Raw genomic sequence first — 26,674 nt, 5'->3', positions numbered from 1 at the left:
AATTTATTGCGTTTACACTTAGTTTGGTAAGCTAAAGCCTACCAGCATTTTACAATCACAAAGCAGCAAAACTGTTTAAATTAAAATATAATTTAACGTACTTGTTTAGTTTTACCGATTTTCGAAATTGTTTTGCACCTGCAGAAAGATTATGGAAGAGCAAGACAGGATTATATCAAAATAAATATACATGTACTTGGATATACAGGAATACAATGGAATTATAAAAAGAACAGAATATCTGATTTCGTGGTGTATTACATTGCCTTTCTGGCATCTCTTTACGAGCGCAATGGGGTAAATACAACGTGTATGCCTATAAGCGGAATATTCATATTTGGATGCGATGCAATGGAGATTCAACGGTTGCAGTTGTCTTTCATGGCGAAAGAGCCAGCCACTAAAGCCCTCTTTGTCTGGCTCAACCCGAACTTCGTTCCCAGGGTCTACTTTCAACCTCGCTAAAATAGTAGACCCCTGGAGAACCAGGGTGAGAGAACAACTAGAGGGAGCATACTGGTCGACGCCATGGAGACGAGGATGGCTTCAGCCGTCACCTCACAGACTCTGATAATCGGATGCGGATGCGTTCCCTAAAACCTACCGGTTTGAATTGTTCTTTGTATCTTCATCTAACAAGAGTCTGGTAATGGACATCCCCAGAGGGTTAAGGGAGGGAAAACAACTCACAGTATAAGGGGTTAACTCCTCCCCTTAACAAAACACAGCTTGGGATACCATTACTGTAGACCTTTACTTCCATACTGCTCTCCTATATGTTTCGATTGAAATCTAAAATTGCCTTTATTTTTTGGGTACTGAGATCTCTAAAGACCGGCTTTTGGTGTCCCATTGTCCCTATTGTAGCCCTTTGTTCCCGGTACCTCATAAGGTCACATAATTATGTACAAAATTCTGACAAATTGAGGCGAATTCTCTTGTGCTTGGAAAGTGGTGAGAAGTTTGCAGGAAGGTTCCAAATCCTAGATATCTGTAATCCCTTAAATTTCAGAAAATGTCCTATGTTTAAAAGCTTCCAGTCCTCAAAACCATCCTCGCAGCTAACATGAATCCATCCCACAAGAAAATCAGGGAGAAAGCAAAATCTGGCAGGGATGTAATCTGCCAATGGGGTACAGGATTCCCTATTATTTTGAAAATTGTAGGTAACATATTGGCAGTGTTCTTTCCTTTAAACCCCAGAATCTCATGTAAAAATGCGTGAGAGCCCACTGATACTCTTAGACCAAGGCAGGACGTATAAAGCACCCCTAAACTACCGCGACTTTGTCTGTGCTTTGTATTGGTGCGTATTTAGTCTCGTTCATGACGGCATTGATGTCTTTTTCGTTGGTTCTGCACCTTATTCTCCGTTGGATTGCAATGAGTAGTATGCAACCAGCTGCTAACCCGAGAAGACCCACTATGGCTACCAGGCTGAGGGTGTAGTCTCCTGTGAAGTCGTACAAACCACCTACAGAATATTTATCAAAAAAAATAATAAAGTGCTGGTAATTTTACTTGTGAAGATTATTATCTGCAATTAAGGCGTACAGGTTGGATTAATCACATTCAATATTTCTAATTTCTGTTCCTTCATGATAAAGTTTGGTACACTGTAATCACTATGCGTTTTTTTTAAATTAAGCGCACGTATCCACCATTATTGGTGCTGAGGAGCTACATCATTATTACTCCTGCTCCAGAGATAATCTCAGCTTTGGACGAGTATATATCTCGATGCTGCCATTTCGGCGCAGAGCAGTTAAATGCAATCACAATAATAATCTCTGCCCTCACAGGTATCCATTTACTTCTGTGTGTGCAATGAGTAACAAAGTGCCTTTCCAAAGGCACATGCACCCGAACATGGACTCGAACTACCTATACAGACCACGAGTTCAATGCTCCAGACCACCTTTTAAGATATATTCAAAATGTACATATACTTCGAGCTCATTTTCATTGAGCTGTTGGGCAGAAAGTAATCATCACTTGGCAAATTTCTGTTCTCAGCAAAACTCATGTCTGTTGATGGCAAATTTCTGTGGTTGGCAAATTTCTGCACTTTGTAAATTTGTGTGGTTGGCAAATTTATGTACTTGGCATATTACGGTGCTTGGCAAATGTCTGTGCCTGGCAAATTTTAGCGATTGGCAAATTTCTGTGCTTGGCACAATTCTGTGGTTGGTAAATGTCTGTGGTTGTCAAATATCTGTGGTCGGCAATTTCGGTGCCTGGCAAATCACTTGAAAATTTTCCGTACTTGGCACATTTTCGTGCTTGTCAAATGTCCATACTTGGCAAATTTCTGTGCTTGGCAAATCTGTGCTTGGAAAATTTCTGTTCTAGGCACATTTATTTTGGTTGGCAAATGTCTGTACTTGGCAACTTTCTGTACATGGCAAATTTCTGTGCTAGCAAATGTCTGTTTGGGCAAATTGCTGTTCTTGGCAAATATGTAGGGCGCTTATTCCTGTACTTGGCAAATCTCTGTTCTGGGCAAATTTTTGTAATTGGCAAATTTCTGTGCTTAGCAAATCTTTGTTTGGCAAATATCTGTACTTGTCAAATTTCTGTACTTCGCCAATTTCTGTGCTTGGCAAAATGGCATATGTGTGTAGTTGGCAAATTTCTGTACGTGGCAAATACTGTACTTGGCACATTTCTTTACACTGTGCTTGGCAAATCTTTGTGCAGAGCAAAAGTCTATGCTCAGCAAATGTGTGTGCTGTATGAGAAATTTTATTTCTGAGTAAATTGGTGTGCTGGAAGATTTTCCGTACTGATGAGCAGATGTGCTTAGAAAATCTCCTTGCTTAAAACATTTCTGTCATCTTACCGGCCAGTGGAGCACTTATCAGAACCCCAATTCCAAACGGTATCTGCACCAGCAATGTGACAACACTGAGCCCGAAGTGGTTGAAAATCTCCATGGAAGACGAAACGTAAGTGGCAAAAAATCCAGCTCGGGACATCCCGAAAACTGAAAGTTAAAAAAATTGTTTAAATCGCATTAAAGTGTGTGTAAAGGATTAGTTGTATAGGTTTAATGCTACTCTATTTAAAAATTGCTTTTCATTATTTGGCTTTCGGGAGTCAGTTTTGTGTTGTGGTACTTTCCTTGCCTTCCATCTTTTGTGACCCGGGTTCGATTCCTACTCGGGCCGACATTGTCGATTGGGTTTTCAGTCCCTACCTGATTCCGTGGGTTTCCGCGGGTTCTTCCTAACTTTAAACCTGAATATTTCTTCCTCTCCTTACAGACGAATCCGGGCACGTGATCCCTGTACAAGTTATGACTTCCCCCACCCCTTCAATGGAGAAAGCATTGTGCACGCTATTGTACAAAGCAAATACCCCGTTACGATTATCTAAACAATATTGCTAGCACAAAGCTTTCGCCATTGATGGGGCCTTCGTGACAGAATTGCCAGCTTTCCGGGATTGGTGTATAGGTTTTTTCAGGAATCCAGGCAACAGTGCCAGTACACTGCCTTTTCTTTTTTACCAGTAAGAGTAAAAATTGATATTGGACAGAGGTAAACAGGTTTCTGGCGATTTATGCTTACATACACTGCAAAAACTGGAGTGTTAAATTTACACCATTGGTATCTATATAGGACCATCTGGTGTTAAATTTTACTGGTGTTGTCCTATATAGATACCGAATGGTGTTAAATTAACACTACAGTTTTTGCAGTGTATTTCGAATACCAAAAGCAGAGTGCATATAACCTGCAGTGTGTCCAAACGACACCAGTAAACCATTGTAGCTGTCACCTTGGCTGTACTTACAATACGCCAGTGCCAGCATGGGCGGCAAGGTCGATGTCAGTATCAGAAAACCAGAAAGGACAGCCCCGACGATGAACGAAGCGGCGACGAGATACAGTCTCAGGAACGGCAGCGAATCGCCGAAGATCCCAATCAGAATCTTGCCCGTGATCTGGCCGAGCGAGAGAACTACTACGGCCAGCGAGAGATCGCCATCACTTAGACCGATGCTGTCCATGAAACTCGCCTTCAAAAATATAGCAATCATGGAATACATTATCAACTGATATGATGGGATCCCATTTAATTCGCTTCAAGAGACGTACATTATTTTCCTGGCTTTTGAATGGTATAGAACAGTGTTTTAGCTGTCGAGCCAATCACGAAATCCTCGCATGTCCTCGCATCTCCTCACAAGCCCACCACTAGTCACAATTCAAGTATAACAAACTATTCTAAAGAACTGGGAGAAATGTTGGATAAAATCGCCCATGGGGAATGGGCAATATCATAACACAGCACCCACAGATTGGCTGGGAGCGAGTCACATGGTACTTTCTTTTTTAGCTATCTTTATGTGCACGGCCAAAAGTACTATACCCGTAGCAACCAAAGTACTATACCATTAGCAACCAAATATTATACCCATGGCGCGGCAGTTGTGTGCAAATGCATGCTGGTGTGCGCGTCGAGCGTTGCGCGCAGCGCCTATTGTTCCAAAGAGAGCCCCCGCAGAGTTGGGTTCAAACATTTCGTGAAGGGGTTGTTTGGAAGAGAGTACTACATTTCCCACCAATTTCGTACTGAAAAGTATTTTTAAACTGTGTTCAGATTTAAATAATCAGCAATATTAAAATCAAGCAGAATCTGTGGGTGAAGTGTTATAAAACAAATATTGAACGCTTATCTCGAGGTGAAGTACAACTAGCCTCCCTCGGTGGTCCATGGAGCATTCCATTTTCCCTCGGCTTCGCCTTGGGAAAATAAAATATCTATGGATCACCTCGGGAGGCTAGTTTTACTACACCACTGGAAGAATTCAATATTTGTATACTATTGAACAGTTAGGATTATTCTTGTTCCGTGACGCGGTATTTGTGTGCAAATGCATGCTGGTGTGCGCGTTCAGCGTTGCGCGTATTGTCCCAAAGAGCCAGCGCTAAAGCATTGGGTTCAAACATTTTCGTGAAGGGGTGGTTTGGAGGGAGAAATACATTTTCCATCACTTTTGTATTGAAATAAAAGTTCAAATAATCAAATGACAAGGATCTATATTGTCAGTTAAATAAAACAAAGTGGCTTTAAATTGTGAAATGAGAGGAATATTATAGCTCGGTAAATTATGGACTTTTTCAGTTCACTCGTGAAATGGAAAAGTCCAGATTTTACCTTGCGATAATGTTCCTCCCATTCCACGCTCGAGCCACTTAATATTTGTATACTGTTAATGTTACACTCTTAAGAGTCCCATGGCAATTTTGACGTAGAATCCGGGTAATACATCGTCACCGTTTTCACGAAGAGGTGAATTTAGTATTTCACTGTCTGAACAAACATTTGAGATAATCGTATTTAAAGTTGGTCTTTTTTTCATTTGACCATTTGAAACTTAAAGATGCATAAAATATGCAAGATTTAGGTATCAGAGGAAGAAGAGCTTCTGATCTTCCTAAATGTAGCAAACTTTAAGAAAAATAGGCTATTAGTTTTGCAGAATTAATCAATTAAGAGAAGTGGCTGCTGTGAAAACGAAAGAAAGACCAATTAGCAAATTCGCCCCTTGGTGAAAACGCTTAAGAGACTACGCGCAGATTTCGCCCTTCTGCGGTCTGAGTCAATGCATTTTTGTACAGTACGCGCAGATTCTGCCCCACTGCGCATGCGCCTTGAAACTCGCCCCTTCGTGAAAACGTTTTATTGCACGCGCATGGAATTCGCCCCTTCGTGATATACTCGCTACAGTATTACAATGTATTTTTTTTCTAAAAAAATATTAATACCATAGAGTGCGGAAATTCGCGTCTTTGTGAAAACGCAAAACGGCACTTTTGGCAAATTTGCCCATTCGTTAATTAGGTAAATTAAGATTTTAATTAACTTTTTGAAAGTATAGCCTCACCAGGTTGTAGATATTGATATCTTTATTCATTTTCACCAAAAAACAAATTTCGAAAAACAGACGATTTTCATGAAATTCGCCCCTTCGTGAAAACGGTGACGACATTTCCGGGTCAAAATGACTTGTGGTCAGAGTCAGAATGACACTTCTCTGGATAATGTTCTGGGCCAATTGTGACCAGGAATCCTCTTGTCATAAGTAGTGTCTTTGTAAAGTGCACAGTGTCATATTTACCCTGAAAACTATCAGGCCAAATCTGACCCTGATTCCGTGTCAAATCCGAGCTAAGACGTTTTAGAGTGTAGTTGGTATGACAGTGTATTCCTATGTCGATGCTGCTTTATTAAGTTCCAGAGAGTAACTTACCAGATTTATGGCGTGGAAAGTCCACGCCGCAGTTCCGACAGCGACTCCTATGGCCATGAGCCAGGGTGCTAGTTGCCGGTAGAATGGGACCGAAGCCGGGGTTGGTGATGGCGAGCCATCCTTCATCTCACCGATCTCTTGGAGTTTGTCGTCCGGGTGCAACCCAATAGGTTGCAGCTCCGTTTCTGGTGAACCCATATCGGCCTCCCGGAGTTTCAAGTCTGGCACAGGCGGGGGAGTAGTCATGAAGAGTCCGGCTAAGAAACTGATGATGAAGATGACACTAGATGCCATCATGAAGGCGTGACGCCAGCCGTATGCCGATATCAACGTGTTGAGTACTGGTCCGGAGATTAACGTACCTATGATAAGAGATGGCAACATTTAGCCTCCTTCCATATACTTCATTCAACCACGAGACAATAAAAAAGAGCAGCTAGTGAGTGTTGTAAAACACGGGAACGAGGTTGGGATATGGTATGGTGTTTGGTATACCTCTTTGTTCTATGGTAAAGTTTTTTTGTATGGCTCTTCATTTCATGAATGCTTTGCACAGCTCTTTACTTTATGGTTTGGTTTTTGAACATCTCTTAATCTATTGTATGGCTTTGTACAACTCTTCATTTTATGACAAGCTTTTCGTATAGCTCTTCATTTATGGCATTTTCTCCTATAACTCTTTGGTATGTTTGTACAGCTTGCTTTTCTATATTAGCAATATCATGGTATATTTCTGCACAAATTCATGTGACAGACAGAATTACTATAAAACACTATAAGTTATTGTAAATTACTATGCATTCTGTAAATTATAGCATTTTAATAACAATAGTAGATTCACGACCTACCACACGGTGTACCAATCACGATGATGGAGGATGCCCGTGCGCAGTACCGTGTCGGGAACCATAGCAGAATCAGTGTGAACCCGGCTTGAAGAATGAAGCTGGTGCCAAGCCCCACGGCCACCCCGTACGTCAGGAACGCGTATCCCAGTGACGGCACGAAGGCGGTAGCGAAGAACCCCCCGCAGTTCAGCAACACTCCCACCAGAATGACCGTCCGTGGGCTCAACCGCCGAATGAGGGCGTCTGCTGGTATGCTTCCGAGGCACATAAGGGAGTGAGCCACGCAACCCACCCATCCTGTTTGGAAGGGATATTATATATGTTGACAATTCATACCAGTTTAAGGAGTATTTTAGTGGTTTCTCACCTTGCATATTTAATGAGTCCGGTTCAACTCTTGCCAGGACCACTCAGTCTGTAGGAGTGTAGCCTTAATAGGGCTCGTGTCTCATGATCAGATGGTTAGGGGTTCGAATCCAGCTGTTGGCCATATGTTGTGTACCTTTTATCTCCACCCAAGAGTGTAAATGGGTAACGGCATTACCTGAGGAATAACCTGCGATGGATTGGCACCCCCATCATGTCATTACCGTCGATAACCCCCCTGCCTGATGGGCCATATTGGCTCGTGACATACTACATTTCTGTTATTTACTCACCAAGGACTATTATTCCCCTGACTTTTATTGAAATTCACTTTCCGCCCCACCCCAACCATGTGCAGAAGTGATAGAGGCGTAAAGGGGATCCAATTTGCAGGGGGGAAGTTACTCGGCCGAATTTCCTGGAGGGCCACTCAATGCCTTTTAGGGACACATGCCGGGGGGGGGGGACGAAGAGCGCCTGCCACCATGCCCCCTTAGTTATGCTGCTGAAACGTTGTTACATTGGTGCAGAATATCTCTGAAGATCCAACCAGGAACAGTTGCAAATTTGCAGAGTTATATCATTTGTGACTCGAGTTCCATTTTCCTCGACCAGGACTGCACGGGACTTGAGTCACGATGACAAATGACTCGGACTTGGACTCGACCCTGCGTACTCGGACTTGGACCCAGACTCAACCTGCGTGACTCGGGACTTGACAAAATTATCCCAAATCACTTATTTTCACCAATATACTTACACATTATTTTGAAGACTCCTTTCCTGAGTAAGCGAGACAGTCAGTGCGGTGCATATGCATTATTTAGATCATGACCTCGTGTTTGTATTGCCAGCCGCGCCGAGTGTCCGACAAACGTCATAAACTATGATGCATATTCATTATCTTGCCCAAGCGCGCTCGCATAATGCATACATTACAGCGCGGCCGCCATTTTGAAATCGCATGGGGGAGCATTTTCGGGACGATATTTGTGGAAGATGATGACTGAAAGTCGTCTTTTGGCCAGATGGATGAAAATATTGAGACCAAAGAACGTTTTTTTCGAAAAGGCATGAGTTGCTCTACGACTAAGAACCTTAACTTTGGACATTTTGGTCCTGGATGAAAAGATAATCACGATCGAAATCTGTAGCAAAATCGCTACATCAGCGGCCAAAAAAATTCAGTCTTTTTGGAAGCATTGGGCGTCTGGCCGTACTACAGAGCTTGCGATAGTACTGTACGGCCAGACGCAGTCGGGCTAGTCCTGTACCAGCTTGTCTGCACTCTGGTACAGGACACACAGCCTTGCATTTAGGGCTATGATTCGTGCTGCATCTAATGCAAAATATGCTAGACATAACGTTAGATGAGATTTGAAGGTTTGCATGGTGGAAAGATACTAAGACAAGATAAGTTTGCGGTAGCACCATGTGAATAAATCTCTTTTGTGGGTATGTGTGGTTCTGAAAAGAACCGAAGGGACTCAACGTTTCGAACAGTATGCGCTGCATGCTGACGTCACACAAGGATCGGTGTGACCCAGAATGCAGACCAGGGGTGTACAAGATTCCATGTCAATGTGGCAAAGTGTATATCGGCAAGACTGGCAGGGACCTCCCCACCAGACTCAATGAACACAAAGCCCATGGCAGGAAGGGAGACTTCGAGAAATCTTCCATCGTCAAACACTCTTACACCGAGGACCACCCGATCAACTGGAGCCAAGCAGAACTACTCACTGGAATCGACCGCTGGTACCCCCGACGCATCAGAGAAGCCATCGAGATCATCAAGCATAACACTCTTCCCCAAAACATCGGTTTCTACATCAGCGACATCTTGCGCCCCATCCTCAAGTCCAAGTCCGATGGGTCTCCTATACCCTAGGACAACTTAGGTTCAGTTTTCAGCTATGGGTCACCTATACCCTGAGCTCCTTCCCCTTTGCCCCCTCACTGTGTACTGACACGCTCCAGTGATCATCCATCATTCTTCAGTCAACTTGCATCCTTCTCGGCTTCTCAGCTTCACCGGTTTCGAGTTTCACCAGTTTGCATCCTTCTCACGCCTCACCGCACCCATCCTTATAACATCGCATCATCGTTGGAATCCGGTTCTTTTCAGAACCACACATACTCACAAAAGAGATTTATTCACATGGTGCTAACGCAAACTTATCTTGTTTTAGACATAACGTTATATAATGCTGACTCAGTCAACAATCGTTTTGCCTTATGGCGCTTGCAAAATAATGCATTTCGGTTCCTTATTTTCTACGCATGTGTATGGCTGAAGGAGGGAGCCTAGTTTAGTTTGGCCTTGTGAAAGGCTCTAACTTTGCACCATCACCACCACCATTACTTCACACCAAAGGGTCCAGTGGTCTGCATAGTCTTGTGAGCATCGTCCAATTTTCTTTACCCTTGCACCCAGAGTAATTTTTACCTTGCCTACTAGCAGACTACGGTGTCCCATCGTAGTGGTCCCCAATCCGAATTCTTAGCTCTGTTAGCAACTAGCCATTTAAACAAAACCTATATTATTCATATTGGCATGATCTCCCCCGGTTTCTATTTTTCTGATATTCTTTTATAACGTGCCCCTTGGTGTGTTATTTTGTGATCAACATCCATGTATTTTTTGATAAATCCTCCCAACTAACAATCGGCCTCCTTGGGTCGCCGTATAACAATACATGTACCATGTCGCACAAGTACTGATGTACAATGTACATAGTCCAACGAGTCTGTGCCGTACACGTTCCACCATGAACAGTTATTCTGGTAGTAAAAACAGCAATTGTTTTGTGTGTATTGTGACAATATGTCTTCTTGTTAATGTTAAATTCCAAAGGTATGGAGTGTACATTTACTATAGGCCAATACATGGCTTCTTCCTTTTTGTCACAAAGCGATGGCTTTTTTTTTAACATTTTAACAAGATAGCTAGACGTCCACGGTAGGGATTGCGATGTCCTACCCATTGGTGATTTCCACAGTAAATATGGGAAAACGTCTAGATTTGAAGTCCGGGAAATATAAGCTTTAGAAAATTAACACGCACTTGGTGTGTCTGGCGATCGTGTAGTGTAGGGCCCGGTTCCTATAAGGGAACAAATTCCACTTTAAAATTGTTAGACCGACCAAACTAGTTGGCGACATTCTCCATAAACAGGTATGTCATAGATAGAGGGCAGGGTTTTGATGTTTTGAGGGAACAAACTTTTTTCCAGGGAGTGCTGGAATTTCTAAAGGAAGGACAAAATCAATGCGAAAGCGGAGTGCAAAGCCCTCTACGGCGTGGCTTAATTTGGAATATGGATGCTCTGTGGTACGGTGCAATCTGAGGCGATTCCTGGCCACTTTCATTTGACTTTTTTAGCAAAAGTTTTTTTGAGATTATAAAGACAATTTATTTCATTATTTTGTTTAGAATATACTGTTGCTCTTAAAACGTTTAACTGTACTGAAAAAAAGAAGAACCCTGTATCTTTATCTCCATTTTTGGTTCCATTTAATTCTGGAAAAAGATGCATGACATTGCATGTAAATATTATTGTTGCAAGGCTGCTTTCTTACATTTGTATGTTTTGTTTTATTTTCCGAGCCCTTACGGCGTGGGGCCACATGGCCAGGGGCCCGCTTTAAGGCCCCGGAAAATGTTGGATTCTGGATGTATTGTGATGAAATATACTGAAGTATACTGAAACTTATAAAACCCGAAAGGATGTTTTTTTGGTTCAAGTCAAAACAAATGGTTCCACTGGAAGCGGATGAATTTCTGTTCATAAAAAATATTCACATAGTTCTAACTCACCAAACGATGTAGCTCTCGATATATTTGCAGTGTTATTTGTTTGTTACAGGGAATGGTAAATATAAAAGACCTATAAAAGACCAATGGGCTAGGCAAGAATTTATCGGTCTACTGAGTTTTTATAAGGAGAAACTTGCAGAGGGTACACCATGGATAGTTTTTTTTTATTAAAACGAAACTACACTGGAATTGGCATAAGGCACGGGATTGACTAGTTTCAATGAAAACCCGTCCCACCCCTATTAGGTTGGGGATGTGTGTTCACCTTGCTATTTGTTAATGTTGAGTACAGAATGCTAGCAACGTCAGTGAAACTGTTCAATGAAAAGAAAAAACTATGAGTAAAAGGTATGAACATTTGCCCCTATTGAAGGATCGGATGAAAAAAATTCTGGCAAGCAAAAACAACTTTGCCTGACCATTGTCATGCTGATTGACAATGTTATTGCTTTCGGGGTTTCGGGTCAATTAAAGCTTCCACCATGGGCTATGGCGGAATATCATAGACATGTCATGAAAGATGGTGATCACCGGCGCGCGATGTACCGTGAGCACGCACGGCGCGATGAACCGCAAGGCACAAACCGCGCAGAATAATCATGATTTCTACCCCAAGAAACCGTTCAAAATTGCAAAATGGGTGTCAGTGGAATTGAAAAAAGTCTGCATTTGATTGTAAAGGTGATTTTTGAGCAATAAAAAACATTTTTGACTCTAACTTGTTCAAAACAAAACAGGGGCCCTACACTACACGATCGCCGTGTGTCTCACATACACATACAAGAAGTCCAGTATTTAGAGCACACGATTGATCCCACCTGTAATTGCCGTATTTGTTCCGAACTCCTTCTGAAAACTGAGCAGGTAGATGTGGTAGTTAAATGCTGGTCCTAAAGCCAGCGCAAGCTGCAGGGAGGCGAGCACGACGACTGTCCAGCCCCACCAATCACGCAAACATCTCGGCAACTTCATGAAGAAGTGTTACATATATAAAAAAAAATCGATCAGCAGGTGCTTTTTTCATACAAGTCTAGTCTTCCGAACCGACCCGTACGCCGCCGCTACCAGACTGATACATTAATGAGTCAGTAATCGAAGTCGCACTACAGGCTTTTGAATCCTTTCCGTCCAAAACAGCCTCAGGACAATTCACCATGTCATCCATCTGTCTATTCACCGAATTCGTAAATCGTTATAGTCCCGTACCCATACAACGCTTGTACTTCGCGAATTAGGAAACAGGCTAAACGATAGTCTTTTTTCAAGACTGATTTCCCTAATCCAGCCGCTCACAGACCAGTGCGGTAAAACCGCCTCGACGGTAAAGATAGCCATCTACAATGTAATCAATCCACTCATGGGAACTTCGGCAGTGCCACCCATGAAACTCCTGGCATATCTCACGCGCGCGGGTGCATTAGCTTGAATACAGCGCGCGTGACGTCAGCTCGGAATTTTCTGGTTAGAGCTGCCGAAATTCCCAAGGCTGGATTTGATTCATCTTGTTGAAACAACGATCTTTAATGCCGCAGCGACCTTACATTACGGCTCTTGTCATCAGGGACTGACTATATTTGGGCAATTCCTGCGTTATGGAAGGAAGTGTAATGTCTGTTACAGAGTCAATTGACAATGGTTCTAATTAATGATTCAGAAAAATCACCCTAAAACACCTAGATGATATGAGATTTGAAAATTTCATTTTCAGGTTTGTTCAACAAATTTTAAAAGTTTGTTACGCTGGCATTAAATACAATCAAAATCAAGTCTCGTTCCAATCCTAGTCTACCGATGTTTGGCTTTGGTATCGTGGTTAACAAAGTAATCAGGTGATACATAAAATATGAGGGATTTGTTTATTCTAGCTCAATTTTCTCGGGTGTAAAGGTCCCTTGCATAGAGAGCCGTATTAATGAGGACTGGACAATGAACTCCTTGACAATTAAAGTTTTATGTCTCACATCATGCATTATTACATGGTCTCGCGATAATGCAAGAGATCACTTAGTTTAGTTGTTTGTATTAGGATAAGACCCAAGCACTGATTGGAAGTGACATTTGCAGCACGCTGTTTTTATGGTTGCCTACTCTCGGTTCTCGACGCTCCTTGTGTTTTTTTCAACGAGCCCAGAATCAACCCTGTTATTTTCATAACATTATCTGGATATCGGCAAAACAAGTCTCGTTTGCAGTTGATGCTTGTTGGAGCACAGCATCAATCCCTGGAGGGGTGTGTTTGAGCATGGTTGTGTTATCTCGCCCTTATAGTACAGTCTATATGCATATAACATTTTGCTTATCAAATCTTGTATTTATACCATTGTTAATGTGCTGAGGAAAACATGAGTACTTGTACAATAAAACTTCATTTAGCTGAACAGTTTTTAACCCCAAAATCTTGTATTGTGTACTGGTACATGTATTTTCCATACTGTGCACAGCAGCTAGAATCCAACCCCCCCCATTGTGTAAAATGGTCCAGTTCATTTGACCTGTTACGCAAGGAATGTGTGTGCTGTGTACACAAGGTAGGGGCCCCACGCTGTAGCGCTTCTCAGAGGGTCCGTGGTTTATTGCACAAATTGTTGTTCACATATGGTCGAGGGTTTTGGTTGGATAATAGTGGAAGTTGCCGAGATGTTTGCGTGATTACCATTGTCAATAGTCCGGAAATAAGCCGCTAGAGCAACCTAGAGGTCTAGTCGTTTTTATGAATGAGAAACATAAGAAACCGCAGTATGGTGTAACACTAACAAAATGTATAACAAATGTATAAAGACGTTGGCTGCACACTATCTACGGCTGTAGAAATGCATGTGTGGCGTGTTTTGTCTTAAGTATCAATGTTTTAATGCTTTCATTGCCCCCAAATTTTATGAATCTTAACAGCGAAGAAAATAAACATTATTAATCTACTTGTAGATATTAGTGTTAGGGGAAAACTAGGGGGGGGGGGCAAACTTGGGTGGGGGAAAGGAAAGAACTTGGAAGGGGGGGGGGGATGCCTCCATGGCCCCCTATCGCCGCCACTGGTGTTAAAGCTATGCTTATCCGCTACCTTAAACACATTTAAGATGAATTTCGTCAATAGACCGGTAATTGACAATTAAGTTCTTATTTTAAGTTCGAGATGTCTGCGTGATTGGTGGGGCTGGATAGTCGTCGTGCTCACCTCCCTGCAGTTTGCACTCGCTTTAGGACCAGCTCTCAACTACCACATCTATCTGCTCAGTTTTCAGAAGAAGTTTGGTACAAATACGGCCGTAACAGGTGGGATCAATCTTGCCCTTAAATGCTGGACTTCTTCCCGATTGTGAGACACAAACCAATGCGTGTTAACTTTCCTGAAAAAAATTATTTCCCGAATTTCAAATCTGAAACTTAACCATATGGTAGTGAATCACGATTCATACCTCTAGGCGTGTAGCTATCTTGTTAAAACGTTAACATTTTTGTTGTACTTTAGGACAAACTTTCTCCGAATTTCCTCTGACAATTACTCGGGCAGTACAAATAGTCTCAAATCGCTTTGTGACTCGCAAAAAGGAAGACGTCGTGTATTGGTCTGCTTACTTTCTATTATTAATATGCACAGTCCATGCCTTTGGAATTCACCAAGCACAACCACACGTATTGCCCAAACACATGAAACCAGTGGTGTTTCTACAAATGTAATTATCATGATGCTCAAATGGGTTTTTATGGCATAACATGAAGTGTACGGCACGGATTCATTGGACCACATGTTCAACAACGTTTGTTTTATAAAATAAGAGTATAGTGCACATTATACTTCCTCACGTATAGCCCTCCGTGCGTTTTGCAAGCGGCATAAGGCAAACCGATATATGGTCGATAGTCAGCTTCACGCTTTAAAGGACATCTCAAGCTTACCTGCAATGCTGTATTCGAGTCACCAAAGTAATTCAACAATAGAGCGTAATTGGCCTCAAAACCTATGAGATTTTACGAGAATACAGCACGCCCGGGCACAACGTTTAGGATCTACAACATCTGTATTAAACGTCCGATTTTTTGCATTTATTATTGTGTCCTGATTGGGTCCAGTTAATCAAGGAGAAAATATGGCCATTTCGAAGGAGTATAAAGCATTACAATTTATTGAAAATATTTGCGAATTAATGACTATTAAACAAATGTATGTAAATTGTTGACCTCAACTTCCCTGTAATCAATCACGTATATCACACAGATAACAATTGTTCAAATTCAAATGTGCGAGTTTGTGACTAGACGAGTCAGTGTTTAGTACCAAGGCGTTCAAAGACTAAAAGTGAACAAGGCCTGGCGAGACTAACACGCTCTACAAGCCATTTCAGCGATTGAGGAGCGCTGAAACGCCGCCATTTCATGGGTACTAACACAAGGAAAATACAAGCATATATGAGTACACCCATGCTAGAAGCCCTTAATTCTAATGCGCTGTAATACTCAAGCGGAAATATGTTTTCGTTTTATTAATTTGAACTGTTTGTTTGAAATCGTTGAGAAAAAGGGTTTTAAATACAGGATTTGTGATTTTGTTTATGTTAAATTTGCGGTTATTCATATCAACGTGTGAATTGCAAAAAAACCACCAATCTCAATCACTTAAATTCTCCACTCTCTATTGAAATATATATATTATTAGCTGAACCTTTCGCTTGTGAGTATTCATTACTATCATTCTAGAAGAAGAAAATAACAGCTGCATACAACATCGACTAGTGGTTCAAAAAAGAAAAAAATCAGTTCAACCCAAAGCGAACATGTCAAAAACGTTATCTGTAAAACCAAGAAAGCAATGAAGAAACCCTTTTGCCTTCATAAACTTCAAAAAGAAAATATCATGACTCTAAACAAACGTCTAAGGAAAAATAAAAACTTTACAAATGGATCAATAGCATTCAGCAGTCATCTTTTTGGTGTGTTTTATTATGTTGATTCGTCGAAATTCCCGTATAAAATCAAACACCTTGTTTAAAATATCATAAACCATGAGCACTTTATATACAATACTACATTTGAGTTTGTTGTAATAATACCCGAAGACAAGTGGAAGTGAGATTTGCAGCACGATTTTTTATGGTTGCCCCAATGGGCCGATGAAACTAAATTAATTAATCTCATTACGATCTATTTGCATCATTCAAATGAATGGTAGTCGTGCGTACTTCGCGCCGAAGCGCTTTCTTATACAACGGAACAAGAAATATTGAGTGATTTTTTTTGGGTCACTTTCAATCGGGGTTAACAAACTGAGTACACAGTGCTTATACGTCGGTGAATAGCAAAACCTAATATTGAATTTACATCATTCCTGCTGATTCTTATTACTATTGACTGAAATCACCCGTGAGGTTTCAAAGTACCAGTTGAAAAATACTTTGGCCACAGAACTTCCGCTATGTCCCTGTTACACTGACCAGGCTTACCCGGCCCAGACCTAAACTTCCAGAGCCTTCGGTCGGTCAGTTGGTCAGTAGGTTGGTCAGCCACAGCTCCGTGGATCGTTTGGTCGGTTGTGAGGTCGAATGCATTGCAGAGACACACGCATTTATGTTAATGTCTCCACTTTGCACTTCGTTTCTCAGTGAATAGCAATGAAACATGATAATGATTTTGAAAACAGAATACAGGTCCCTCCGGAAAAGGAACTGCCTAAAAGTTCTGCCAGTCCAGAGTTAGTTTTCTTTTGCAAACGAATCTTTGTAGACGCGTTCTTTTTAAAGGTGTAGGCCTTAATTAATTTTATTCAAAGGAAAATGATGAAGCAAAATGTTAGGACTACTTTGATATCCTTATGTTCTTGTTTGTGCTTTACGAAATTAAATAAAAGGAATACTCGTCTTTATATTCTCTCGACAACATGAGCACACAAAGAAGTAAAAGAAAATGTAAGAACGTGAACGAAGATATTTTGAACATGTACGTTTGTAAGTGTAAACCCTTGAGAATGCACGCGAAGCATGTCATCATGTACAAATGTCAACGTAAAGGTTGGCATTCCAAGGAATGACATGAAATCGAATCCCTCAACGTGCATGACCCTATAATGTGCTTATCCAGTACTGCACTACAGGTGGCATCTTCGGCAAACATTCCTACCGAATGTTGTTGATACACGAGACGTCATTCAATTGACTGCATCTAAAACGGGAGCTGCAGCACTGGTCTTATGAAGAGAAAGCACATTTTGGATTATGTTGGCTGTTTTTTTATCATGAGTAACTAAACAGAAGAGTAACCAGAAGGTTAGTATTATTTTTTTAAAGACGCCCTTTCATAAAGGTTAGTTCATTTGCTTTTGTGCGTTTCCAGTCATAACACTGCTCAAGATTGAGAGAAGAATATTCAAAATCTACCATGTTGAAGTTGCAAGTCAGTGAATAACACCGATTTTTTTTTTTTCTCGAGAAAACTGTGAAAACCATGCACAGCCTTTACACCAAGAAGCACAAATCAGATGCAAAATTTTTATATCAAGAATCAAAAATCGGTCAATGGACAGACCGTTTGGGAGTGACTGAACAGTTCTAGATTTCTTCAAAATGACAGCAAGCCAGACGAAATAATGTCTTGGGGTGTTGAGTACCAGTACGATTAAGTAAGAGTTTTGATTGAAAAATCTGAAGTTTATTTTTGGGATCTATGTAAATGATCCTATTATGTGCCTTTAAACTCGTCTAGATTTCTGGAGCGCTGGACCGCACCGTGGTTTCTCTGGACGGAATATTTGCGGCTAAACACATTGTTGTCCAGGTGAGAAAGAAGTCACATTTCCGCGATGACCATCGCGGAAATGGCAAAGCTTTAGTTTTCATAGTCGGCGATACACGAGAGAACTTTGTGATCTTGTGTTTGTGTTCAAGTATAACATTGTTCATTTTTGGCATAAGGGTATTTGGCCTAAGGTTAATTCGTTTTGATGTAAATGAAGGCTTTCCTTGCCATTCTGTCGGTCGGTCGTTCAGTCAATCGTCGGCTCGGTCACTCGGTTGGTCGTTCGTTGCTCAGTCAGTCGATTGATCGGTCCGTCAAATGCAGTGACACATGTAAATTTCAGCAATTCGCAGTTCATTTTGGCAATGAAGAAAGTTGATAGATGAGTTAAGTACTTGAATTGTTATGTCCATTTTTTCTATTTTGTAGTATGATTGGCCCGATGAAATCACACCTTTTCTGGCTGGTCATCTGCATGGCCCATACTTTTCCAGAAATTCCAGTGTCAGCTCTTGATCTGCAATCACCAAACATGAACCAGCCGAAATGCTTGGGGAGATCAAGAGGTAAACGCTTTGTAATTGGCTTCACAGATAGCGTATATGAATACTCATTTAATACGAGACTTTACATAATGGTGGTTGCTTTTAGTAACCAGCAAACCTCCGTTACTATTAGCAGCAAGTTTCAGTTGGATGGGAGGAGGTTCCAGGAGAGCTTTGTAATAGAAGCAGGTGGATTTCGACGAACCAATGTTCCGGTTGAACTGAATATGAATGGCAGTGAAAGGAGCTGGAAAGGAATCGAAATTAAAGCTTCTAGTGAGGTGTCTGCGTACGGTCTGATTTACCACGATTATTCGTCCGACGGTTTTCTTGGTATACCTACAAACAATCTCGGCACGCAGTATGTGGTGATGACGTTACATCCAATATCGCGAGGGCATACTCAGTTCGCTGTCATTGCTACAGGAGACTCCACCTCAGTTCAGGTAACTTTACGGGGTTCGGTAACATTCGAAGGACAAACATATAATGCAGATGATGTGCTGAGGTTCGTTCTCAATGAATTGGAAGCCGTTCAAATCCAAGGTCATGATTTGGAGGACCTAACAGGAAGTACCATCTATAGTGACAAACCAGTTGCTGTGTTCAGTGGCAATGAATGCACAACCCACGCTGGTTCAGCTTGTGACACGGTGACTGAGCAGTTGGTACCAGTTAAGAGTTGGGAACAGAAACACATCTACACCGCGGCCCGCAGTGACGATGACAACATCTACCGAATTGTTGCTTATTTCAGCGAAACCAATCTCACAATCCCCGGTTTTGAACACCAGTCGTTGGAACCGGGTGAATTTTGGGAAGGACGTCTTTTGGGTTCCGGCCTCGTTACGTCAAGCAAACCCGCTCTGATGATGCAGCATTTGGCGTCCATCAATGGTATCACAGTCGACCCCTCCATCATTCAGGTTCCTGCAGAAGAACACTTCGGGTACGCGTTCGGCTTTACGACACCTCCTCAATCTGGAGAAGATGCAGATGGTTATTTCAATTACATCAATGTTATTGTGAAGAATGATTCCATGGAAACCGTTTTTCTCAACGGTTCTCCTATCAAAGGCTCAACTGTACACGAGAGCGATGTTCCTCACACTAGTTACATTTCACTTACGGTTCAACTTCCAAAAGGTGAAGGTGTCTACTACGTGGAACAAACAGATTCTTATTCATCACCCCTCTCCGTCATTGTCTACGGGTATGAAAGGGCCGAATCCTATGGCTACGCCGCTGGTCTGTCTCTTTTCAGCAATGAACGATTGCTAAGTTTGACGCCGTACTATTTGCGAGAACTTGGTGGTGAGCCTCTCACTATAACCGTTCCCTGTTTGAAAACTAAAGTCCCAGTCACTGAATATGCAAAGTGCAAGTTTTCCACAGGATTAGTAGATGTCCTGGTTTCAGCTGACCGCACTGACCCTTACACTGTTGTCTGTATCACTCCCACCTTTTACATGAACGGACTAACATCCGTTTATGTATCACTTGGTGACGGTAAATCATTTCCATACTTTATCTATATTGCATCTGAAGAGGACCTGCCACCTCTTGTACAAATCCAACAGGAGAATTCTTCATTTGGAGATGGCATCATTGACCTAACCTCAGATGATCCGATCATGTTATCCTGGGATCCTACAATTCTTGGTGAAGACGTTTCACATGTGACTGTTATGATGCAAGAAACAGATTACGCCAGCAATGATCCTGTCCTGATGGAAGCGGTTTCAGTGAAAAACAGCGTCTTGAACAGTGGAAGTCTGACGATACATCCAATCGACCTCCAATCCCTATACGAACATGGTTTGTCGTTCTCAACATTTTATCTTACTCCTTCTCCAGAGGGAAATGCAGCGTTGCGCCTAAGATTGTACAGTCCTGCCGTGATAACAGTGACTTCAATGACCTGTGGAGTTTCCAAGTACCCGTTGAGAAGTACTGTGCCCACAGGACTCCCTCCGTGTCCCTGCATCAAAGAACAGGCTGAGGTTGATTTTAACTTTCAGAAGGATGATGATGTGTGTTATCGGTCTGTTCATTCAATGCAAACGGGAACAGGCCAACAGTGCTGTTACGGGAAAGACGGTAATATCCTGGTAGGTCCCCCTGGGGGAGGAACAGCCGACAGGTACAGTCCAGGAGAGCATTTCTGGAAGCATCAATGGTACGACGTTTTTCCGTGGATTTGCTTGTGCAAACTGTCAGACAATTGTACGGAGTACTACAAGTACAGACCATCTGATGATTGTTCTAAGTACGAACCACCTCGACCGGCTGGGGGCATTGGGGATCCCCATCTGACAAGTCTGGATGGCTACAAGTTCACCTTTAACGGTGCTGGAGAATTTCTGATGGCGTCATCTGAAGAACATAACTTAACCTTTCAAGCCCGTATGGAGAGGTACCGCAACACTAACGCCTCTGTCTACACGGCGTTCGTTCTCCAAGTGAACGATTCTTCAAAAGTCCAGGTGCAGCTGTCTAACATGAACGAGACACTGATTCTTGTAGACGGTGAGCCGTGGCGTCTTGACCCCAGACCAGTGAAAGTTCATTACCTCAGAGGTGTTCAAATCCGCTTCAATTCTGATTTGACCAAAATCAAGATAGCATTTAATGCTGGCATCGCTGTTACCGTGTACATCGACGCTGAGGTGATGTCTTTCATCGCTCAACTGGACACCAATTTCCAGGGTCAAGTTAAAGGGCTTCTTGGAAACCTAAACGGAAACCCAGATGACGACCTTCAGTTCCCAAATGGAACCATCCTGGAGTCCGCTTCTTCGCTGAAGGAACTTCATAAGTTTGGTTTGGAGTGGTTGGTAGCACAAGAGGACTCTAAATTTACGTACATTTCCCCATTTGACTACAGCACATATCACTTCCCTGAGTTTTTCCCGACCTTCAAGGTTCCTAATCTGAACGAAGTTAGTCAGGAAACCAAGGACCTGTGTGGCGATTCCATTGAGTGTGTCTTTGATGCGGTAATCACCGGCAGCCTGTCTTTTGCTAACGAGACTCTTGTGGTGGAAAGTACAATAACTGAAGTCCAGAAAGGATTGGTCAAGATTGTCAGTTGTGGCTACCCGGGTGATGTGGAGAACGGGTTGCTGTATGGGTCCGTGTATCTCGTGAACGCCACTGTTGATGTGGCTTGTGAAGATGGCTTCATCTTGAAAGGGTCTTCCAGATTGACATGTCTTGAAGCTGGCCAGTGGTCGTCTGATCTCCCTGTTTGTGATGGTATGGAAGAAAGAGAGGAGGAAAGGCTAGCTGCAGGCATCACAGCAGCGATTGTTGTCGTTGGTTTGATTGCTGTTCTTGCAATCGGTGGTCTAATTTACCTAGTTATGAAGACACAATAAATGAAAAAAGAAGAAGACTGTATTATCTGGAAACAGGAAAGCATCGAATAATAGTTCGTTTTTGTTTCCTGTTGTGGCGGTGTACTCTACGGCTCCCGGCAAATCCTCTGTCGCGTATACGAGCGGCTATAAAAGTAGACTTTGGGCAGGTCCGTTTATAGGACGCACTCCTCCACTTGATCATCAAGGAAGGCGGGTAGAACCTGCAGTTGGTTTGTTCCGTGTCTTTTTGAATTGAATTGAATGGAGTTAAAATTGATTCTCGACACAGGGAATAGTGATTAAATACGCACAACTCGTATTTTAATCATCAATGGCTTGATCATTGGCTCTCACTCTCAAATACTGGCGTTGAACCCCAGCAATTGGACGATGGTGTCTGACGGGTGCTCACCTACTTAGGAAAGGTTTGACATGGATGAACACCTGTTACAAAGTTCTTGATAGAGGACGCAACATGATATAGGTTTCCGGCCAATTTCCTAAAATGCTCATTCACTTCTGAAAATCGGTCAATCATTTTCGTCTGAATTTGAGAATCGCTCTGAACACGCGTTTCATTTTCGCTACCAGAGCATTTGATTCCGTTTCAGTTCAATCAATTAAGTGATTGAGCATCACCTTTCGTTTATGCTCATTCAGATTCGTTTATAAGACTTCCTTTTCGCTTTTAGAGGGCGATTTCAAACATTGGTCATTCTATTTCACTCTTGGTTTAATGCTATATGATGCAATCTGCTATTTTGAATGAGAAAACGTACTTTTGAATGCACATTCACGAAATTTTATGCCAGAACTCTGCGCGAAATATGCTTGCGTAAATGAATGCACATCTGTTTCTCAAAACCGAATGCACGAGTAATGAATACGATTGGACTTTCGTTGAATTGAAATGGGATTAAAGACGTGTATTCAAATTCAGACGAAAACGAATGACCGATTTTCAGAAGTGAATGAACATTTTAGGAAATTGGCTGGAAAAACCTGGAAAAAATCTTATCGGCAGACGGCCAAGGAACGAACGCGACCGATCCGCCAATACTACTTGCGCGACACACAGAGTGCGCTAGCTAAACATGCATACTTCAACATAACCAAATGCCATGCTACTACACTACTGACATTGCATCATTAGAATAATTATTATGGGATATACATAAACTGTACGGAGGGCACCCTTACGAAACCCCGGATCTCGCTACAATATTATCGTCGCAATGAAGTACCCCCACCACAAAACCTCAAAAAAAAAAATCGTGGATCCCACGATTTACGGAATCATTACCTCAATTAAATTCACTAGTCGGTTCATATAGCCCAGGTCGAGGCTGTAGAATTCCATTTTGAGGCTATAGAAGCCATTTATAACTAAGGATATTGTAATACGATGATAGCGTTGTAAAATGTATTTTTTTTGGGAAACCGTTGTTTATTTTCACCATTCAAGTCATTACAGATAATATTAAACGCTTAAAAAATTACTTCAAAACCAATAATGCTTTGATAGGTTTATACATTTTAGACAGTTTATAAGACGAAAGTTTTTCTTAGAATTACCAAGACAAACAATGAAATTGACGTGCTAAGATATCATAATAATAACAATGGGGAGTTTGTATTGATTCATTATTTTCTGGTAGGCCTCAGAAACTAATTTTTAAAGAAGTGATGTGCTCTGTATGCCGTGATAAATGAAAATTAGTTACAAAAAGCAAATTTGATATTAATTTGTATGTAAAAGTACTTACTCTTCTTGTGTTACCTCAACAAACTAAAATGTAGCATTGTTTCTGTAGTGCTCATGGTTTATGATTTTTTTTTAAAACAAGGTGTTTGATTTTATACGGGAATTTTGACGAATAAACATAACAAAACACACCAAAAAGATGACTGCTGAATGCGATAGATCCATTTGTAACTTTTTTTTGCTTAGAGGTTTAGCTTATTTTGTGACCTTTTCGCTTTGGTTTGAACAGAATTCTTTTTTGAACCACTAGTCGAAGTTGTATGCAGCTCTTATTTTCTTCGTGTAGAATTATAGTAATGAATACTCACAAGCGAAAGGTTTAGTTAATAATATATATATTTCAAAAGAGAGTGGAGAATTTAAGTGTTTAAGATTGATTTGTCATTCACACGTTAATACGAATAACAGCAAATTTAACAAATCCTGTATTTAAAACCCATTGGTCAAAAGTTTACCATGTATATTCATGTGAATCCCTTTTTCTCAACTATTTCGAACAGACAGTTCCGCTTTGAGTGTTAGAGCGCATTAGAATGGTATGGAGGACTTTCTAGCATATATGCATGCCTATTGTACCATTAAAATGTACCATTATCGCCTTATGCATAAAGCGATAATGTTAATATGATTAACATTGATTTCATTTAACTGTATAATCTAGTTTCGATACTCGGCTTGCAAACTAATGGTTTTACTGTTTCAATTTAATAACGAACACAACCTGCAGATGATTTGTCCAAAAGGAAGAGTCACATTTATGCTTTATTAATAAATACCTTGGAGAGTTCATGGCTTCTGATTGGTTGAGACTCGATCACGTGGGGTATATTAATATGTAATAATTATAAAGACCAACTTCAAAAACAAGCAAATAAATGGCCTCTAAACCATCATTGATCCGGCATCATGTCAGCCAATGATTGGCCAAATATACAAGGCGAGTCAAAAAAGCGAAACCCAAATCTCGGGACTATTGTTTAAGTGAAGTTCTGCATGTAGCACTTTTTAAATGTAGGAGTTGAAAGCCCAATTTCATTAGCCCAAAGTTAAAGAAAGTTTATGCTTTCTTCATGTACTTTTCAAGTTACGGAATTTAAACACAACCACCGTTTTATATTTCTGTCCACGGATCGCAAACAAGGTATGGGCTCTTTCAGCACAACGAAAACAATTCACACACATCCCTGCGTATGGTACGAGCCGTCCCCCTTCCCCACCTATCGATTTTCGGAGGCCAAGTGTCCGGAGGAAGAAAAAATAAAAACCCTGTCTGTATTTCAGACTTTTTGTGACTAATGACCCCCCCCCCCCTGCAAAAATTTCTGAATCCGCCCCGGAGCAGCAATTTGAAGGGGGCGCTATATTGTAAGCGTGGTAGTGGGTAACTCTCTAAATTCCGAAGAGTGAAAAATTCACTCCATTCGAGTGAAGATTCAGTCCCACAGTCGGAAACTAGCCGGGACTAGACGTTTTAGAGTGAAATTTCCTCAATCGTAAAGATCGAGTTTCCACTCGAGCTTCGGCTGAAGTGGTTTTTTTCTTCAAACTATTTCAATCAAAAATGAGAGTGATTTTCACTCTAAAACGTCTAGTCCCTAATTTCACTCTTTGGAATTAAGAGAAAAGGTGGGGGCTGAAGGAGGATGGATTCGCTAAGTCAGGGAGGGGAGGGGGTCAGTCCCTTCGTCCCCTCCTCCTAGATCCGCCGGTGCGCTGAGATGGCAAAACATATGTTGTTTTCGTTTATCGTTTGTTCGACATCGTGTCAATATTCTAGTATAGCGTGACGGCGCCACGTTGTCAGACATCGATCGTCATTGAATGTCTACAGCGTCTCCGCTGCATCAATATTCAAGGTTAATTACATATATAAACCCTTATCTGTTTCACTTTGGAAATCGATAAGCGATGACCGTCATTGTACTGAATTCTGACCATGATTTTAATTATGAGGGGCACGTGTGACATCCGTCCAATAGGAAAGCAAGGGTGTACAGTTTAGAAACCAGTATTGGGTGTTGTATTTATAAGACGTACGCAGACGTGACTTTGGACCTTAATAAGAAACTCACGTCTTGGGGGTCACGTTGACATTTGGCTGTCTGCGTTTTAAGGAACGCATATACTGGTTGTTCAAAAAAACCCTCCTTTTTAATTTTTGAAATATTGCCCTTCACAATGAAACTCCGTGGGAATGTCGCCTGGTCGTTGTTTTTGCAGGTAAGCGTTCATGCTTTGGGTTCCTTGTTATATTGTTGGCAATCGCAAATCTTTGAAGGTAAAGTCAAAATGTGGATATTCGGTGCACCAAAGGAGTTGGCCGTCCCCTAAGACTGTTTAAAGTATAGGCCAAAAAAAAAGTCTCCGGTTTCTGGTATGCGCGCGCGTTTTTTTTCAACAAAAGATGATGTCTCAAAACCGCCAAACTCACTGGTTTGACTGAAATCCTGCTGCTGCATAGTTTTAACTTGTTTTTAGATGGGGTTATGATCGATAAATAAGCTTTATGTGGCCTCTCTGGACTCCAATATATTTCCACTAAGTTTAGTCGGACACCATTTGCAGTCATCAGCCGACATTTGAAGCAAAAAATCAGGTAAAAAAAAAAAAAAGCCGCGTCCCCGCACCACTTTTTGGGCAAGCTCCAAACCAGAAACCGGAGACTTTTTTTTGGGCCATATCTTCGAATTTGTGAAAACTAACCCAGGAGACGGTTGTTTGAAAAGTATTTTCGTTAGTATGCGTCGATTCGCGTGAGTTTTTTGGGTACAATCATTGAAAATAGACTTGAAATGCTGCAAATTTTTATTGGATAACAGCACTTTACTTTTACCGGAAATTGAAGCTATAGAACGCTGCGCATGCCAGTCTATCCAAATTGAAACGATTTAAGTGAAAAAGAAACGATGTTCAACTTCAACCTGTTTACAATTTTTGTTCTGTCGGGGTTTTAAAGGAATTTTCACGAAAATGAGTTTTCTTT

The 26,674-nt window shown here is 41.5% G+C and overlaps 2 protein-coding genes across 2 annotated transcripts; one reads left to right on the top strand and one right to left on the bottom strand.

The window, feature by feature from the left end:
- Window positions 1–487: 487 nt before the first annotated feature.
- Window positions 488–12,475, bottom strand: LOC119727106 (monocarboxylate transporter 13-like). The gene is made up of 6 exons (XM_038198969.1): window positions 12,115–12,475; window positions 7,111–7,407; window positions 6,263–6,624; window positions 3,799–4,024; window positions 2,843–2,986; window positions 488–1,474 (listed from the first exon to the last, which is right to left on the bottom strand). Exons 1-6 carry the CDS (start codon window positions 12,266–12,268, stop codon window positions 1,272–1,274), a joined length of 1,386 nt encoding a protein of 461 aa, XP_038054897.1. The 5' UTR covers window positions 12,269–12,475; the 3' UTR covers window positions 488–1,271.
- A 6,016-nt stretch (window positions 12,476–18,491) lies between these two features.
- On the top strand, window positions 18,492–22,412 carry LOC119727258 (sushi domain-containing protein 2-like). The gene has a single exon (XM_038199117.1). It carries the CDS (start codon window positions 18,495–18,497, stop codon window positions 21,942–21,944), a length of 3,450 nt encoding a protein of 1,149 aa, XP_038055045.1. The 5' UTR covers window positions 18,492–18,494; the 3' UTR covers window positions 21,945–22,412.
- The last annotated feature ends 4,262 nt before the right edge of the window (window positions 22,413–26,674 follow it).

This window comes from Patiria miniata, unplaced genomic scaffold (genome assembly GCF_015706575.1).
Source record: "Patiria miniata isolate m_02_andy unplaced genomic scaffold, ASM1570657v1 HiC_scaffold_20, whole genome shotgun sequence".
NCBI lineage: Eukaryota > Metazoa > Echinodermata > Asteroidea > Valvatida > Asterinidae > Patiria > Patiria miniata.
Note: the sequence above shows the minus strand (reverse complement) of the source record. Positions and strands in the feature narration are given on the sequence as shown.

Excerpts from the sequence above, each read along its gene's own strand:
- LOC119727106 (XM_038198969.1), bottom strand. The coding sequence starts at position 12,268 with ATGAAGTTGCCGAGATGTTTGCGTGATTGGTGGGGCTGGACAGTCGTC. Across the intron at positions 4,025-6,262 it reads CTTTCCACGCCATAAATCTG|GCGAGTTTCATGGACAGCAT; the intron begins GTAAGTTACTCT and ends ATATTTTTGAAG. Across the intron at positions 1,475-2,842 it reads GATAAGTGCTCCACTGGCCG|GTGGTTTGTACGACTTCACA; the intron begins GTAAGATGACAG and ends AATATTCTGTAG.
- LOC119727258 (XM_038199117.1), top strand. The coding sequence starts at position 18,495 with ATGGCCCATACTTTTCCAGAAATTCCAGTGTCAGCTCTTGATCTGCAA.